At 41.1% G+C, this 15977-nt stretch overlaps 1 protein-coding gene across 2 annotated transcripts in view; it reads left to right on the top strand.

Annotated features, from left to right (window-relative positions):
• The window catches only part of dusp27 (dual specificity phosphatase 27), a 16641-nt gene extending 1273 nt beyond the window's left edge, over positions 1 to 15368 (top strand). For both annotated transcript variants that reach the window (XM_079864756.1, XM_079864755.1), the window contains 5 exons: positions 152 to 256; positions 355 to 491; positions 585 to 813; positions 4831 to 5048; positions 11724 to 15368. In XM_079864756.1, the coding sequence (XP_079720882.1) occupies positions 156 to 256; positions 355 to 491; positions 585 to 813; positions 4831 to 5048; positions 11724 to 14332 (3294 nt within the window). In that variant the 5' untranslated portion in view covers positions 152 to 155 and the 3' untranslated portion in view covers positions 14333 to 15368. The remainder of the gene's footprint in view (positions 1 to 151; positions 257 to 354; positions 492 to 584; positions 814 to 4830; positions 5049 to 11723) is intronic.
• Positions 15369 to 15977: the final 609 nt, after the last annotated feature.

The following is a 15977-nucleotide window of genomic DNA, read 5'->3' as shown; positions in this document are numbered from 1 at the left end:
CTCTCGCTCTCTCGCTCTTCTCTCTCTCTCTCTCTCTCTCGCTCTCTCTCTCTCTCTCTCGCTCTCTCTCTCTCTCTCTCTCGCTCTCGCTCTCGCTCTCTCTCTCTCTCTCTCCTCTCTCTCTCTCTCTCTCTGCGGTGTGTGTGTGTAGTGTGATGGCGTCGTCGGCTGAGAGCATCAGTGCTGTGGAGGATCAGGATGGAGCCGCGAGTGTTAAACTCGTTCAGTCGCATTACTTGCGCTGTCCTTCTCCCAGGTTCACTCACACACTGAATATACCCCCAAACACTGTTAAACATCAGCTACACACACCTTTTACAGCCTGACGTCATGTGTGTGTTTGATCTGCTGCAGTTTCTCCATGATGTCCGATCGCTTCTCCACGGTTTCGGACCGGTTCTCCATGATCTCGGGCTCAGAAGCAGAAAGCATCTTCATGGAACCCATTCATCTGTCCTCAGCCATCGCTGCCAAGAAGATCATCAGCGAAGGTCTGCGCAGAAGAGCTGGTTTAGCAGAAAACCTACAGCATCACCCAGAAAACAATCTTTGAAACAATCTGTATTGTCTCTGTCGGTCCTCAGAGCTGGAGTCGAGAGTGAGGACGCCGGTGACCTCTGACCTCATGCTGGAGTCCGCAGAGCATCTGATGGTGGAGGACCTGTACAACCGTGTGAAGGACATGATGGACGACCGCAGCCCCTACAACACGCCGTGTGTGCTGGACATCCAGAGAGCGCTGATCCAGGACCGGCTCGAGGCTCCGTTCAACCCCGTGGATGAAGTCTGGCCCAACGTCTACATCGCAGAGAAGTGAGTCTCAGGAACACGGATCTGTGTGACGAGAGGAGAAACACGGTTACTCTCCCTCACCGACAGCAGTAGTGTCGGCCCAGATCCGGCTCAGTAAAGTTAGTAAAGTTCTGAACCCGTAGTATGAGTGTGTGAACTCCACACCTCCTCAGATCCGGCCCTGATCCGGCTGATTCATGGGTTCACACACTCATATTACGGGTTCAAAACTTTACTGGCAGGTTCTCACATTGCCAGTTACCACAGAAAATCCTTGGTAACACTTTATTTTACAGTGTCCTTGATACATATGTTACATGTACTTACATAATAATAACAGTAAATGTTTATGATGGAATTGATATGATGTAAATTATGATGGATAGATGCACTTATATCATGGACAGATGCACTTTTATGATGGACAGATGCACTTTTATGATGGACAGATGCACTTTTATGATGGACAGATGCACTTTTATGATGGATAGATGCACTTTTATGATGGATAGATGCACTTATATCATGGATAGATGCACTTTTATGATGATAGATGCACTTTTATGATGGAGAGATGCACTTTTATGATGGATAGATGCACTTATATCATGGATAGATGCACTTTTATGACGGATAGATGCACTTTTATGATGATAGATGCACTTTTATGATGGACAGATGCACTTTTATGATGGACAGATGCACTTTTATGATGGATGGATGCACTTTTATGATGGACAGATGCACTTTTATAATGGATAGATGCACTTTTATGATGGAGAGATGCACTTTTATGATGGACAGATGCACTTTTATGATGGACAGATGCACTTTTATGATGGACAGATGCACTTTTATGATGGATAGATGCACTTTTATGATGGATAGATGCACTTTTATGACGGATAGATGCACTTTTATGACGGATAGATGCACTTTTATGATGATAGATGCACTTTTATGATGGATAGATGCACTTTTATGATGGACAGATGCACTTTTATGATGGATAGATGCACTTTTATGATGGACAGATGCACTTTTATGATGGATGGATGCACTTTTATGATGGACAGATGCACTTTTATAATGGATAGATGCACTTTTATGATGGAGAGATGCACTTTTATGATGGACAGATGCACTTTTATGATGGACAGATGCACTTTTATGATGATAGATGCACTTTTATGATGGACAGATGCACTTTTATGATGGACAGATGCACTTTTATGATGGATAGATGCACTTTTATGATGGATAGATGCACTTTTATGATGATAGATGCACTTTTATGATGATAGATGCACTTTTATCATGGATAGATGCACTTTTATGATGGATGCGCTTTTATGATGATAGATGCACTTTTATGATGGATAGATGCACTTTTATGATGGATAGATGCACTTTTATGATGGATAGATGCACTTTTATGATGATAGATGCACTTTTATCATGGACAGATGCACTTTTATGATGATAGATGCACTTTTATGATGGACAGATGCACTTTTATGATGGATAGATGCACTTTTATAATGATAGATGCACTTTTATCATGGATAGATGCACTTTTATGATGATAGATGCACTTTTATCATGGATAGATGCACTTTTATGATGGACAGATGCACTTTTGTGATGGATAGATGCACTTTTATGATGGACAGATGCACTTTTATGATGGATAGGTGCACTTTTATGATGGATAGATGCACTTTTATGATGGACAGATGCACTTTTATGATGATAGATGCACTTTTATGATGGATGCGCTTTTATGATGATGGATGCGCTTTTATGATGATAGATGCACTTTTATCATGGATAGATGCACTTTTATGATGGATGCGCTTTTATGATGATAGATGCACTTTTATGATGGATAGATGCACTTTTATGATGGATAGATGCACTTTTATGATGGATAGATGCACTTTTATGATGATAGATGCACTTTTATCATGGATAGATGCACTTTTATGATGGACAGATGCACTTTTATGATGATAGATGCACTTTTATGATGGACAGATGCACTTTTATGATGGATAGATGCACTTTTATAATGATAGATGCACTTTTATCATGGATAGATGCACTTTTATGATGATAGATGCACTTTTATCATGGATAGATGCACTTTTATGATGGACAGATGCACTTTTGTGATGGATAGATGCACTTTTATGATGGACAGATGCACTTTTATGATGGATAGGTGCACTTTTATGATGGATAGATGCACTTTTATGATGGATAGATGCACTTTTATGATGATAGATGCACTTTTATGATGGATAGATGCACTTTTATGATGGATGCGCTTTTATGATGATAGATGCACTTTTATGATGGATAGATGCACTTTTATGATGATAGATGCACTTTTATGATGGACAGATGCACTTTTATGATGATAGATGCACTTTTATCATGGATAGATGCACTTTTATGATGGATGCGCTTTTATGATGATAGATGCACTTTTATGATGATAGATGCACTTTTATGATGGACAGATGCACTTTTATGATGGATAGATGCACTTTTATGATGGATGCGCTTTTATGATGACAGATGCACTTTTATGATGACAGATGCACTTTTATGATGGATAGATGCACTTTTATGATGGACAGATGCACTTTTATGATGATAGATGCACTTTTATCATGGATAGATGCACTTTTATGATGGATGCGCTTTTATGATGATAGATGCACTTTTATGATGATAGATGCACTTTTATGATGATAGATGCACTTTTATCATGGATAGATGCACTTTTATGATGATAGATGCACTTTTATCATGGATAGATGCACTTTTATGATGGACAGATGCACTTTTGTGATGGATAGATGCACTTTTATGATGGACAGATGCACTTTTATGATGGATAGGTGCACTTTTATGATGGATAGATGCACTTTTATGATGGACAGATGCACTTTTATGATGATAGATGCACTTTTATCATGGATAGATGCACTTTTATGATGGATGCGCTTTTATGATGATAGATGCACTTTTATGATGGATAGATGCACTTTTATGATGGATAGATGCACTTTTATGATGGACAGATGCACTTTTATGATGGATAGGTGCACTTTTATGATGGATAGATGCACTTTTATGATGGACAGATGCACTTTTATGATGATAGATGCACTTTTATCATGGATAGATGCACTTTTATGATGGATGCGCTTTTATGATGATGGATGCGCTTTTATGATGATAGATGCACTTTTATGATGGATAGATGCACTTTTATGATGGACAGATGCACTTTTATGATGATAGATGCACTTTTATCATGGATAGATGCACTTTTATGATGGATGCGCTTTTATGATGATAGATGCACTTTTATGATGATAGATGCACTTTTATGATGGATAGATGCACTTTTATGATGGACAGATGCACTTTTATGATGGATAGGTGCACTTTTATGATGGATAGATGCACTTTTATGATGGACAGATGCACTTTTATGATGATAGATGCACTTTTATCATGGATAGATGCACTTTTATGATGGATGCGCTTTTATGATGATGGATGCGCTTTTATGATGGATAGATGCACTTTTATGATGGATAGATGCATTTTTATGAACTTCAAAACAGAAACAGCCATTCACTGCCATTATAAAGCTTGGAAGAGCCAGGACATTTTTTAATATAACTCTGATTGTGTTCGTCTGAAAGAAGAATGTCATAGGACTTAGGATGACTTGAGTAAGTAAGTAAATCATGGCCTAATTTTTGGGTGAACTAGCCCTTTAAATATATAATTACACAGTAGCAATGACAACTTAAAATAAAGTATAACCAAATCCTTTATAAAACCTTTACAATGAAAGTACAAGTAATCGACATTTTGACACAATTTGCATTAAACCCACAACATTCTTTTCATTTGTTTTTACAGGAACGTGCGAAACATCAGTTTATCAGTCTAATGCTGTTGCTTTACTGTAGTAAATGACAGGCTGATATGTTTGCCTGTTCTCTGCTTCAGGTCGGTGGCTGTGAATAAATCCCGTCTCAAACGCCTCGGCATCACTCACGTGGTGAACGCGGGTCACGGCACCGGCGTCTACACCGGCGAGCTCTTCTACCAGGGCATGAACATCACCTATATGGGCATCGAGGTGGACGACTTCCCCGACGCGGACATCTCTCCTCACTTCCGCTCATGTGCCGAGTTTCTGGATGATGCTTTGCTGACACACAGGGGTGAGTTTAGGAAACGTTCCTTTTAGTCATTATTATGTCGGAGGTTAATATTGTTTGTTTTTCAACAAAAAAAATCGGTAACACTTTACAATAAGGTGCATTAGTTAACTACCTTAGTTAACATGAACTAAGAATGAACACTTCTACAGCATTTATTAATCTAAGATCATATTAATTTCAACATTTACTAATACATTATTAAAATCAAAGTTTGTACTTGTTAACATTAGTTAATGCACTGTGAACTAACATGAACTAACAATGAACAGCTGTATTTTAACTAACATTAACAAAGATGAATAAATACTGTCAAAAATGTATTGCTCATTGTTAGTTCATGTTAGTCTATTCATTAACTAATGTTAACTAATGAACCTTATTGTAAAGTGTTACAATTTGTTCTTTAAATGTTTGGCTAAATGCGTAAAAATTGTAGCAGAAGACTTTACACCCAAATCTGTGAGTAACACACTGTTCCTGTCATAGATAAACAAACCGAAGATACCAAATTAACTCACCGGCCTGGACTCTGTCATGTCTCACTCGCTTATTTTTAGAGTTAGTGACACAGATATACAGGAACCTCTTCAGAATCTGAATCGAGTCAGGAGAACACGCCAGAAACTAAGATCACACTCTATAACGGTTCTGTATCGGCATCGATGGTTCCATGAAGAACCTTTCACATCCACAGAATCTTTCCATTCAGCTCTTTAGATTATTAAAATGTTCTTCAAACTAAGAAAAAAAATTTTCTTTTAAGAACTGATCATTGAAAAGTTTGTGAGGAACCAGAAATGGTTCTTGGCATCACTGTGAAATAAACCCTTTGGATCTGTAATAAAGAGTGTTAGCAGTAAGAAAGATTGCTTCTCTTTAATTTAATCTTTCTATCATGACGGTGTTTGATTATTATTTTTTAATAATTATTAGGATGTAAACTTCCAGTTTCCAAAACATTCATCAGCTCATAATACTTAATGTTGCATAGATCTGATCTGACGTTACAATCTAAGTATTACTGTAGATTCAGATCCAACCCTGATCAACACGCCTGTCCTCATTTATTAGTCGCTTTTGATAAAAGCGTCAGGGTCAGTAAACCCATGGGCAACATGTGCTGCAGTTCAGAGGTCAACCACTAGAGGGGATCATTCTGTCATCATTTACTGACCCTCATGACCTTCTTTCTTCTGCTGAACACAAAAGACAGTATTTAGCAGAATGCTAGAGAATGATGACCTGAATCATCTTTTTCCCTGCAATGACAGTGAGTGACTGTAGTCGCTCATCATCTAGTGCTCCACAACTGGAGGGTAATTAAATGATGAGACAGTTGCGTTTTTGGGTGAACTATCAATATAACGTAATGGATTTGCATTTTAAAGTTGAGAATTTTTGTGTTATTTATTGCATATCAGATCTGAATGTGGTTCAGAATTTCTCTCCCCGTTAATGGAGGTTGTTTTGCCATTGATTGTTCTGTATGAGTAGTCTGTCTTCTCATTTTGTTCCTGACATCAGGCTCTGGGAGAGAATTTATGAAAGCTTGGCTCATGTATATTAACTAGGTCATGATGTAGCTTGATAATCAAGCGCACCCAGTCACATGATTTCATCAATGTTAATGAGCCAAGACTAGAGAAATTCAGTTGGCCGCAGGCCCTGTCCCAGCAAGCAATTTTACATTTAAAATACGTCTAATAGCCATCTAATAGCTAAATTGTGACTACAGATTGACCATATCATGAAATGACACTTACATCTTGTAGATATTATTGACATTGGTAACATGATGGGATATCAACCATCTCATGCGCTGGCCAAAAAATACAATGAATCAGTTTTGACTATAAGTGGGCTAAATAGCATAGAACATGTCAAAGAAATGAAACCAAACAGCTTGTAATCACTGTTGACTTTGCTAACATGATGGAATATCATACATCTCGCAAGTTATTTTGGCAAAAATGACATGCAGTGGTGGAAAGAGTACTCAAAAAACATAGTAGAGTAAAAAGTACTTGTCCAAAAAAACTACTTGAGCCGGACTATGTCAGGTCTATAGTTAATCTACTCATAGCCGGACTATATCGGGTCTACAGTAAACCTACTCATAGCCGGACTATATCGGGTCTATAATTAGCCTACTCATAGCCGGACTAAATCGGGTCTATAGTTAACCTACTCATAGCCGGACTATATCGGGTCTATGGTTAATCTACTCATAGCCGGACTATATCGGGTCTATAGATTACCTACTCATAGCCGGACTGTATCGGGTCTATAGTTAACCTACTCATAGCTGGACTATATCGGGTCTATAGATTACCTACTCATAGCCGGACTATATCGGGTCTATAGTTAATCTACTCATAGCTGGACTATATCGGGTCTATAGTTAACCTACTCATAGCCGGACTATATCGGGTCTATAGTTAACCTACTCATAGCTGGACTATATCGGGTCTATAGATTACCTACTCATAGCCGGACTATATCGGGTCTATAGTTAACCTACTCATAGCCGGACTATATCGGGTCTATAGTTAATCTACTCATAGCTGGACTATATCGGGTCTATAGATTACCTACTCATAGCCGGACTATATCGGGTCTATAGTTAACCTACTCATAGCTGGACTATATCGGGTCTATAGTTAACCTACTCATAGCTGGACTATATCGGGTCTATAGTTAACCTACTCATAGCTGGACTATATTGGGTCTATAGTTAATCTACTCATAGCTGGACTATATCGGGTCTATAGATTACCTACTCATAGCCGGACTATATCGGGTCTATAGTTAACCTACTCATAGCCGGACTACATCGGGTCTATAGTTAATCTACTCATAGCTGGACTAAATCGGGTCTATAGTTTACCTACTTATAGTTAACCTACTCATAGCCTGACTATATCGGGTCTCTAGTTAACCTACTCATAGCCGGACTATATCGGGTCTATAGTTAACCTACTCATAGCCGGACTATATCGGGTCTATAGATAACCTACTCATAGCTGGACTATATCGGGTCTATAGTTAACCTACTCATAGCTGGACTATATCGGGTCTATAGTTAACCTACTCATAGCTGGACTATATCGGGTCTATAGTTAATGTACTCATAGCTGGACTATATCGGGTCTATAGATTACCTACTCATAGCCGGACTATATCGGGTCTATAGTTAACCTACTCATAGCCGAACTACATCGGGTCTATAGTTAATCTACTCATAGCTGGACTAAATCGGGTCTATAGTTTACCTACTTATAGTTAACCTACTCACAGCCAGACTATATCGGGTCTCTAGTTAACCTTCTCATAGCTGGACTATATCGGGTCTATAGTTAATCTACTCATCGCCGGACTATATCGAGTCTATAGTTAACCTACTCATAGCCGGACTATATCGGGTCTATAGTTAACCTACTCATAGCCGGACTAAATCGGGTCTATAGTTAATCTACTCATAGCTGGACTATATCGGGTCTATAGTTAATCTACTCATAGCCGGACTATATCGGGTCTATAGTTAATCTACTCATAGCCGGACTATATCGGGTCTATAGTTAACCTACTCATAGCCGGACTATATCGGGTCTATATAGGGTCTACTCTATAGTTAACCTACTCACAGCCGGACTATATCGGGTCTATAGTTAACCTACTCATAGCCAGACTAGATTGGGTCTATAGTTAACCTACGCATAGCCGGACTAAATCGGGTCTATAGTTAACCTACTCATAGCTGGACTATATCGGGTCTATAGTTAACCTACTCATAGCCGAACTATATCGGGTCTATAGTTAACCTACGCATAGCCGGACTAAATCGGGTCTATAGTTAACCTACGCATAGCCGGACTAAATCGGGTCTATAGTTAACCTACTCATAGCTGGACTATATCGGGTCTATAGTTAACCTACTCATAGCCGAACTATATCGGGTCTATAGTTAACCTACGCATAGCCGGACTAAATCGGGTCTATAGTTAACCTACTCATAGCCGGACTATATCGGGTCTATAGTCAACCTACTCATAGCCGGACTATATCGGGTCTATAGTTAACCTACTCATAGCTGGACTATATCAGGTCTATAGATAACCTACTCATAGCTGGACTATATTGGGTCTCAAGTTAACCTACTCATAGCTGGACTATATCAGGTCTATAGATAACCTACTCATAGCCGGACTATATCGGGTCTCAAGTTAACCTACTCATAGCCGGACTAAATCGGGTCTATAGTTAACCTACTCATAGTTAATCTACTCATAGCCGGACTATATCGGGTCTATAGTTAACCTACTCATAGCCGAACTATATCGGGTCTAGAGTTAACCTACTCATAGCCGGACTAAATCGGGTCTATAGTTAACCTACTCATAGCCGGACTATATCGGGTCTATAGTCAACCTACTCATAGCCGGACTATATCGGGTCTATAGTTAACCTACTCATAGCTGGACTATATTGGGTCTCAAGTTAACCTACTCATAGCTGGACTATATCAGGTCTATAGATAACCTACTCATAGCCGGACTATATCGGGTCTCAAGTTAACCTACTCATAGCCGGACTAAATCGGGTCTATAGTTAACCTACTCATAGTTAATCTACTCATAGCCGGACTATATCGGGTCTCTAGTTAACCTACTCATAGCTGGACTATATCGGGTCTATAGTTAACCTACTCATAGCCGAACTATATCGGGTCTATAGTTAACCTACGCATAGCCGGACTAAATCGGGTCTCTAGTTAACCTACTCATAGCTGGACTATATCGGGTCTCTATAGTTAACCTACTCAAAGCCGGACTAAATCGGGTCTATAGTTAACCTACTCATAGCTGGACTATATCGGGTCTATAGTAAACCTACGCATAGCCGGACTAAATCGGGTCTATAGTTAACCTACTCATAGCTGGACTATATCGGGTCTATAGTTAACCTACTCATAGCCGAACTATATCGGGTCTATAGTTAACCTACGCATAGCCGGACTAAATCGGGTCTATAGTTAACCTACTCATAGCCGGACTAAATCGGGTCTATAGTTAACCTACTCATAGCCGGACTATATCGGGTCTATAGTTAACCTACTCATAGCCGGACTATATCGGGTCTATAGTTAACCTACTCATAGCTGGACTATGTCAGGTCTATAGATAACCTACTCATAGCTGGACTATATTGGGTCTCAAGTTAACCTACTCATAGCTGGACTATATCAGGTCTATAGATAACCTACTCATACCCGGACTATATCGGGTCTCAAGTTAAACTACTCATAGCCGGACTAAATCGGGTCTATAGTTAACCTACGCATAGCCGGACTAAATCGGGTCTATAGTTAACCTACTCATAGCTGGACTATATCGGGTCTATAGTTAACCTACTCATAGCCGAACTATATCGGGTCTATAGTTAACCTACGCATAGCCGGACTAAATCGGGTCTCTAGTTAACCTACTCATAGCTGGACTATATCGGGTCTATAGTTAACCTACTCATAGCTGGACTATATCGGGTCTATAGTTAACCTACTCACAGCCGGACTATATCGGGTCTATAGATAACCTACTCATAGCCGGACTATATCGGGTCTATAGTTAACCTATTCATAGCCGGACTATATCGGGTCTATAGTTAACCTACTCATAGCCGGACTACATCGGGCCTATAGTTAATCTACTCATAGCTGGACTATATCGGGTCTCTATAGTTAACCTACTCAAAGCCGGACTAAATCGGGTCTATAGTTAACCTACTCATAGCTGGACTATATCGGGTCTATAGTAAACCTACGCATAGCCGGACTAAATCGGGTCTATAGTTAACCTACTCATAGCTGGACTATATCGGGTCTATAGTTAACCTACTCATAGCCGAACTATATCGGGTCTATAGTTAACCTACGCATAGCCGGACTAAATCGGGTCTATAGTTAACCTACTCATAGCCGGACTAAATCGGGTCTATAGTTAACCTACTCATAGCCGGACTATATCGGGTCTATAGTTAACCTACTCATAGCCGGACTATATCGGGTCTATAGTTAACCTACTCATAGCTGGACTATATCAGGTCTATAGATAACCTACTCATAGCTGGACTATATTGGGTCTCAAGTTAACCTACTCATAGCTGGACTATATCAGGTCTATAGATAACCTACTCATAGCCGGACTATATCGGGTCTCAAGTTAAACTACTCATAGCCGGACTAAATCGGGTCTATAGTTAACCTACTCATAGTTAATCTACTCATAGCCGGACTATATCGGGTCTCTAGTTAACCTACTCATAGCTGGACTATATCGGGTCTATAGTTAACCTACTCATAGCCGGACTAAATCGGGTCTATAGTTAACCTACTCATAGTTGACCTATTCATAGCCGGACTATATCGGGTCTCTAGTTAACCTACTCATAGCTGGACTATATCGGGTCTATAGTTAACCTACTCATAGCCGGACTATATCGGGTCTATAGATAACCTACTCATAGCCAGACTGTATCGGGTCTATAGTTAACCTGATGGCTATTGCTTGCTGGGGTTGGAGGCTTAACATGCCAATTGACATTTCCAATGTGTGTGACAAATATGATGAAATTGCGCAAATATGATAATGATGATGATTTTCTTTTATTCCCTTTCAGGCAAGGTGCTCGTGGACTCGATGATGGGTGTGAGCCGGTCAGCCGTGCTTGTCGCTGCTTATCTCATGATCTTCCAGAACATGAGCATCACGGAGGCGCTGCTGGAGATCAGAAAGAAACGGGCCATCAACCCCAATGAAGGTTTCATAAAGCAACTCCGGCAACTCAACGAGACTCTAATGGAGGAGCGAGATGAAGATGACGACACCCTCAGCCAGTGCTCAGTGATTGACACGCGGGCTCGTCTCGACGAGGAGGAGAGCATGTTCGGGGTTAAAGCGGACTCTATCATGATGGAAGAAGAGGAGGACGGTGGGAGCGTCATGAGTAGTGTGGCTTCTTCAGCCGCTGCGCTAAGAGCACGACTTCTCAACGACCCGAACAAACCCGAGATGGAGGAAACCACACAGGACCCGTCGCTCCCTGGGAAAGACTGTGATGATGAAGATGGGGATGTTGATGGCATGATTAGGGAGTGGCAGAAGCGAAACGAGAAGTACCAAAGCGAGGACTGGTGGGAAGCCCAACTTCTGTGCGACGGGGAGGACAACGAGGACAACGAGTCTCTGTCCGAGAGAAAGCAACCAGAGGACCTGGAGAGCGTGACCAGCGAAGATGTGCAAATGCTGAAGGAACGCATCAGACGCCGTCCCCGTCGACCCGCTTCAGATTCAGGATCCACAACCAGCAGTTACGCGGACCTCTGGAAGCAGCGACTGAAGGAGATCGAGGAGCAGGCCGCCGCTCGGTACCGGCTCAAAGAGGCAGACGAGGACACCAACAGCGAAGCCAGCCAGAAGAAGATCGACGACGACGTGGAGAGCATGCTCTCCGACAGCAGCTCCATGTACAACTTCTGCAAAAAGAACAAAGAAAATCTGACACCTTTGGAAAGATGGAAGATTAAGCGAATTCAGTTCGGATGGAACAAAAAAGACGCGGATAACGGGGAGCAAACGGAGCCTGAGACGGAAGCGCCCACTCCCTCATTGGAGGACGTCAACTTAACGGCATATCAGACCTGGAAACTCAAGCAGCAGAAGAAGTTTGGCGGGGAAGAGAACAAGAATGAGATTGTGGAGATGAGTCGGGGCGAGGACACGGCCACGATTAAGAGACGTCAGCGCAGAGAGGAGCTTCTGGAACGCACACGGAAAACCCTGGAGGAGAGCCAGTCGGTGTGCGGATGGGAAACGGAGAGCACCGGGAGCGTAATCCCACTGTCCGCCTTCTGTGCCGGAGCCTTTCCGATAGCAGACGATAGCGTGTCAGTGCTGAGCGAAAGATCCTCGGTGCTGTCAGGGCGTAGCACTCGATCCCAGATCCCAGTTCCCCAAGAGCCTCCTACTCCAGCTCCGGTCCTGGGTCCGAACGGAGAGCCCATGGTGAACCTCGCCAACATTCAAAACTGGATAGCCAACGTGGTCAATGACACTCTCATGCAGAAGCAAACAGAGATGCTGATGGGAGCGAGTCTCGGCCCTTCCCGAGCGGGATCGGTGTTCAGTGTGGGAGTCTCGGCACGAGGAGCAGACGATGAGAAAGCCTCAGTGTTGAGCGGATCCACGTCTTCAAGCTTTCTCTCCCGGAGTCGAGCCGAATCCGTGCGGTCTGGCGGGAGAGCCGAATCCGTGCTTTCATCAAACCTTTCCTCGGTGTCCGGGTTGGGATCACGCAGGAGCAAGATTACTACGACCAGTGTCCCACTATACAGTCTCTTCCAAGACCAGGTGAACCTTCACAAACTGGACACCATGGAGAAAGAATTCAAGTCTGATATGCGGGACAAGATGGCGTCCTACGAGGTGAAGAAGATCGCAGAGGACAACAAGCGAAGTACGTTATACAAGAAGAAAAAAACAAAGGAGGACGATGAAGATGAAGCCGATCTTGGAAAATCCAACGGATTTGAGGATTTGGCAGCGCGTTCCTCTCAGAAACCCAAACCCAAAAGAGATTATGGGCGTTCAGGAATCCTGAACCTCCCGGCTTCAGCCAGGAACCCCACCAGCAACAGCAGTATTGATGAGTGGCTCAAAAATGTAAGACCTCCTCCGAGCAAACCAAAGCCTTATGATGGAGACGCCGAGCCGTTGCGAATGTCTCGTCCGTCGTACGACGGGATCGAGGAACCCACGGAGTTCGACCTCCTGAGCCGAAGGAGCTCAGTTTCAGTGGAAGCAGAAGAAGAGGAGTATAGCTTTTCCTCAACATTCGCATCCAGGCATCGGGCTGATGCTGACATGGACTTGAGTCGAGATCCCAGTCCGGAGTTTAACGATCGATCTCGGAGATCCCCACCTCCGTATAACGGCTTGAGTGAAGCTGCTAATTACAGACCCAGGAGATCTTATGCTGGATCCGAGGACGAGGAGAGAGGCAGTTATCAGAGCTACTCAGCAAAGCAGAAGTCACACGAGAACAGTGAGACTGTGAGGACGGGTAAACCGGGACGGGAAGAGGAGGACGACGAGGAGATGTCGGCTTATATTGCTCAGATCAAGCAGAGGGCGAGAGCAAGGCTGGCCCAAGAAATGGAGGATGATGAAGTTCTTTCCGCTTGGAGGAAACAGGAGGAGTCAAAGTCACACGTTCACAATAAAAAATAATTAATAAAATAAGCGTTTCATAAGTGTGAAGTGACAGGCTTCCATTCGTAAAGACAAAACTGTTCAGTATGAGACGGAATGAAAGCTTGTTTGACATCGACCTTCAGTCCATACTGTATATAAAGAATAAACAGAATAGCATCGCTTCATTCATTATCAAGTAACACTTTTACAAAATTCTCTGGTGTTCAGGTTTTGTAATGAACCTTCTGAATTTAAGAGCATATAAACATCAGATTATATCACAAAAATAAAGGTACTGGCATCAATGTGTTTTATATGTGGGAAAATTTTTTTTTAGCTTATTAAAATGTTTTTCACATTAATAAAAAAGTCAATTCTTTTAAGAGCTGATCACTGAAAGGTTTTCTGAGGTTCTTCTGTGGCATCACTGTGAAAACTCACTTTTGGACCCTTAAAGATGATAATGTTGTGTGATAAACTCAGAGTAAGGAATAACAGATTTAGCAGCTCTCAACTGCAATGGCCCCAAAATAATAATATATACGAAAATAATACACGGTTCATTAAACACACATTGAAATTGTTACAATGGGAAACTTCACACAAACTACAATAACTCAACAGTAAAATGACTATAAAGCACAAATAATTTCATGAAACATCAAAAAAAAGGAAAAAGGTAACATAAGAAATATAAAACATTGGTTTACCTTGGTTTACACCAATGCTACATTTTTCTAAATGTCATAATCATTTGTTAACAAACAAGTATTCACTACTTCAATGAGCTCATTGTTTCTGCCTTAAATTATTGCATTATTTAAATGAATACATTTTTAGCGAACTGTGATTTTGTATATTCTGAAATGCATAACTCAGACAGTTTCCTCTGATAACAGATCACTCTAAGCTGTAATGTGGACTCATGTATTTTCTGTAAAGCTGCTCTGAAACGATGTGTATTGTGAAAAGCGCTACACAAATAAATGTGAATTGAATTGAATGATATAATTAACAACTGAGATTTATGAAGTATTGTTTCAATTCAAATTTAGCTTAATTAGTGACTGTCTGATTGTGTCAGTGTGTTTTATTTGCCTTCACTTGTTTACACAACATATATTAAACAATTATTGTGGAGGACATTTTAAAACTGGACTTTTAAACCCAACAAACTAACAAAAGAAATCAAGCATTTGTGTATTTGGACTTTTGTCTCAAAACCTAGTTTCTGAGATTCAGAACATGTGATAACTAGCCCGATCTCCCCTGTGTTTAAATCTGGAACACTCAGGTAACAAACAACACTGCTAACACAAATATGTCCTAAGAACTTTCAAAATGTCCAGTTTATTAAATGTTTAACGCTTTTTTCTTGGTTATTTGAACATTAAAGGAACATTCCATTTTATCATTCTGCAGAAATTAAAGCGATAGTTCACCCAAAAACGAAGATTGTGTCATCATTTACTCACCCTCATGTTGTTCCAAACCTGCATGAGTTTCTTTCTTCTGTTGAACATGAAGAATGTTGGTAATCAAGGAAAAAATAGAAGAAGAAGAAAACACCAACTGTCTGATTAACATTCTTCAAAATATCTTGTGTTCAACAGAAGAAAGAAACTCATGCAGGGTTGGAACAACATGAGGGTGAGTAAATGATGACACAATCTTCATTTTT

This window comes from Squalius cephalus, assembly GCF_949319135.1.
Source record: "Squalius cephalus genome assembly, chromosome: 2".
In the NCBI taxonomy this organism is placed as follows: Eukaryota; Metazoa; Chordata; class Actinopteri; order Cypriniformes; family Leuciscidae; genus Squalius; species Squalius cephalus.
The sequence above is the reverse complement of the archived record's forward strand: the minus strand, read 5'-3'. Positions and strand labels throughout refer to the sequence as shown.